Here is a 3,684-nt window from a genome sequence, read left to right on the forward strand (position 1 = left end):
AAAATTTATTTCTAGTATTAAGATGAACACATTTATTTCCTAATTCAAGACTTTTTTTGGGGGGGGGTCTTTTTGAGGAAGGGTCTCGCTGTGCAGTTCAGGCTGGCCTTGAGCTCACTTTGTGGCCCTGGCTGGTCTTGAACTCCCAACGATCCTCTTGCCTCAGCCTCCCGAGTGCTGGCATTACAGGTGTGTGCCACCATGCCAGATACCTAATTCAAGACTTTTAGCATTCACATTTTTGCTGTAACATCATAACTGTAGTTCCAGATTAATTTTAATCATGATTTTTTTCTATATTACCCTCATTTCAAAGGAACTAGTGTAGATTTTACTAGCTCACCATTATATCTCATATATTTGTATTTTTCCTTTCCTTACCTTTCCTTTCCTTTTACTTTTCCCCCTTGCTTTTTTTTTTTTATCTTTTCTTTCTTTTTTTTTTGACGGGGTTCCAAGGCTGGGCTCAAACTGTAGTCCTTCTGCCTCAGCCTCCAAATGCTGGAATTACAGGCTTGTGCCACTATGCCCAGCTAATGCCTTTATTTCTTATGCTGCTTTGACTCACTCTTGCGTCGACTGGCTCATTTCCTCAAGGTGTTTGTATGAAGACATGAGTGGTGTCCTCTGAAAACATACACAGTGGTTGTGAATGTTTTTGCCGTCACAATGGATGGGCCTTGGCCCTGCATAGAAATCATAACTCTGTATCAGTGATGTAATGTGCAGGGTTCTCTTTTGCATTATCTGATTACCTTCAGGGAGAGAGGCAGAACAGAGAGGGAGAGTTACAAATTCTTCCATAACTGAAGATACCACACTCGCTGTGTTGTAATGGTCATTAATTAGCATAGTTTCCTGCTCTTTTAAAGGGACTTATCTACTGGGTCCATAAACACACAGACACTGTTTTTGTTTGTTTGTTGTTTTGTTTTTTGAGACAGGGTCTGGCTAGGTCATTGAGTTTCCCAGGCTAACCTGGAACTTGATGTCCTCCTGCCTCAGCCTCCCAGAGTGCTGGCGTTACAGGCATACAAACCTACATTTTAAAAGGTAATCCTGACTCTCTGAGTTTGCTACTGTTTTGTGAGTTATAGATCTTGTTTCTGAGGGGGAGAAATTAAAAGCTGTGTAAGTTCATTAATTAATGGTCCTGTATGCCTTCTTATAAAAATAATGGAAAGTAAATTGACTGATAGTGAAATCAGCTTGGTTTCCTCTCCCCAGTACATTAACACCCTTGTGACTGTTTTCCAGGAATAGCAGGCTTTGCAGCAATTGTTGCATATGGATTATACAAATTGAAGAGCAGGGGAAACACTAAAATGTCCGTGCACCTGATCCACATGCGTGTAGCAGCCCAAGGCTTCGTTGTGGGAGCAATGACCCTTGGTAGGTTCCTAGGGAAATTTTCAAATTTGTGGCCAATACAGTTCCTTATAGACAGGACAAAGTAGATGGTTTTAGTTAACATTGAAGCTATTTAAAGATACCACTTATTTTCATGCAAAAATATTAAAGTAGTTTTACTGTTATATATATTCAGATATATAGATAGATATCTATATAGAGAAAGATATATATGTATATATATATATAGAGAGAGAGAGAGAGAGGAAGGGAGGGAGGTTGTCATTGAGAGTGTATCCGTGTGGACAAGGTTGGTAGTAACATCAGTTTTCTGAGAAAGACGTGTGATTGCTATTTTGCTGAGTTTTTGAAGGTAGAAGAGATTTTGTTTTTAGGTGTGGATACTAACATCTGTTTTGGTCATTATCATTTATTTATCTGATACTGTAAAAAAGATTGGCTCCTTTAAAGATGCCAGGTATTCATTGTTCTTTAAAACAAACACCAACATTGTGAACGAGTCATACTTGCCTTGAGTAACTGTAGAAATTATATATAAAAAGAGTTTCAGAAACTTGCCGGGCGTGGTGGTGCACGCCTGTAATCCCAGCACTCGGGAGGCTGAGGCAGGAGGATCACTGCGAGTTGGAGACCGGCCTGGGCTACACAGTGAGCTCAAGGCCAGCCTGAACTGCATAACAACCCTGTCTCAAAAAGACAAAAAAAAAATTTAAGTTGTTCAAGAACACAAGAAATGCAATCCTTCTTAGGTTCCCCCCATTAATAGTCTGTGCTGGCTAGTTTTAGGTGATGCTATGAGCTATTCTGTCAACTGTTTTTCTGGATGTTGAAGGAAATAGTGCAATGCTTAACTAGCGTTTTTTTTTTTCTCTTTAGGTATGGGCTATTCCATGTATCGGGAGTTCTGGGCAAAGCCTAAACCTTAGAAGAAGAGATGCTGTCTTGATCTTTTTGGAAGGGCTTGTTTTAGTTAGACATTTCATGTTGAGGTTACATATTTGTGTCAAAAATAAATCATCTGAGTTGGTTCAAACTATATTATAGTATCTTGAATAATGTTTTTTCCTCAAAGACTTGATGACCAAGTTAGTGTTGACTGGTTCACTAACTGTGTCATTTGGGGTCAACATGAAAGAAACAGGTCACCTGCATGCACTTGATAGTGTTAAAAAGTCCACCTTCCCTAAATCCTCATGACCAAATTCTTTCTACCGCTGGCCAGCCCTGAAGTACTGCAGCTCTGCTGCCAAATACTGCATGCCTTGCGTGTTGGGTAGGAATCCTGTTGGCCTCAGCTATCTCAGCTTTTATTTATCTGCCTTCTGGACCGGTGTGAGGACTTCAGTGTTTAGGGTTGGCTGGCTCTTGAAGAACTCTTTCAAAACACACACGAGATACGACTTACAAACCTTCCCACAGCAATGTGTGTGTTTGTGTGCTCAAACCTGGAAAACCTATGTCAGCGCTGCGTAGAAGTAGTATTTATTTCGGAATCACATTTGTAAACACAAGAATAGCTTACCTATGAATTACAGTTTAGCTCTTTTATAATTATAGAATTATATTTTTGCTGCTGTTGTATTAGAATAATTTTTAAATGTCATCTTGAAATAGAAGTATTTAAGTGCTAATGCACCGATAAAGAAACACTTTCTAAATGTGTGCAGTACGTTTATTTTCTCTGTCAGAATTGTAAGTGTTAAACACTTTACCCAAAATGAGGCGATCGGTGGTTTCATAGCAAACTGGTTTAGTCAGACGTTACACACAGACCTTGATACACTACAGAACGTTTGTAAATACTTGTAAAATTCTCTTCTCTACCCTGAACTTACATTCCCTGGTGGCAACATGGTGTCTGTGTCATGCTATTAAAGTAGGTGAACACATCAAATGTCTTGTGTTTATTTCAATTTGGAAAAATAAATTATTTGGCAGAGGGGCACAAAAATTGGGACACAAGAAATAAGAAAGCCTTTTTTCTCTTCAGCAGCAACCGCAGTTAAAGCTACCTCGCAGACAGAGACGGAGGCCAACAGCTGGCTGAGCGTTCGCTGCGTGCCGCCCCCTGCTGAGTCGGTCCAGCGTCCTGAGCCCCGAGAGCTGGGGACCGCGCAGCCCCTCCTCGGGATGGAGGCAAGAGCGGCTGCGGCGGCTCGCCTAGCCGGGAGGTGTAGCGCCGCCACCGATCTGGCGGGGCAGTTGACACCCTGGTGCACCATGCCGTGTGGCCCTAGAGCCAGCCCGTGCTGGTACCCCCGGCCCATGCAGAGCAGATGAGATTGTCCTTGAAGAAGGGTTTAAAGCACTTTT

The 3,684-nt window shown here is 41.5% G+C and overlaps 1 protein-coding gene across 4 annotated transcripts in view; it reads left to right on the forward strand.

Moving 5' to 3' along the window:
• Higd1a (HIG1 hypoxia inducible domain family, member 1A) overlaps positions 1–3,265 on the forward strand; it is a 10,404-nt gene extending 7,139 nt beyond the window's left edge. For all 4 annotated transcript variants that reach the window (XM_005383528.2, XM_005383530.2, XM_005383529.2 and 1 more), the window contains exons 3-4: positions 1,258–1,392; positions 2,248–3,265. In XM_005383528.2, the coding sequence (XP_005383585.1) occupies positions 1,258–1,392; positions 2,248–2,297 (185 nt within the window). In that variant the 3' untranslated portion in view covers positions 2,298–3,265. The remainder of the gene's footprint in view (positions 1–1,257; positions 1,393–2,247) is intronic.
• The last annotated feature ends 419 nt before the right edge of the window (positions 3,266–3,684 follow it).

This window comes from Chinchilla lanigera, unplaced genomic scaffold (genome assembly GCF_000276665.1).
Source record: "Chinchilla lanigera isolate Chin_1 unplaced genomic scaffold, ChiLan1.0 scaffold00019, whole genome shotgun sequence".
Taxonomy (NCBI): domain Eukaryota; kingdom Metazoa; phylum Chordata; class Mammalia; order Rodentia; family Chinchillidae; genus Chinchilla; species Chinchilla lanigera.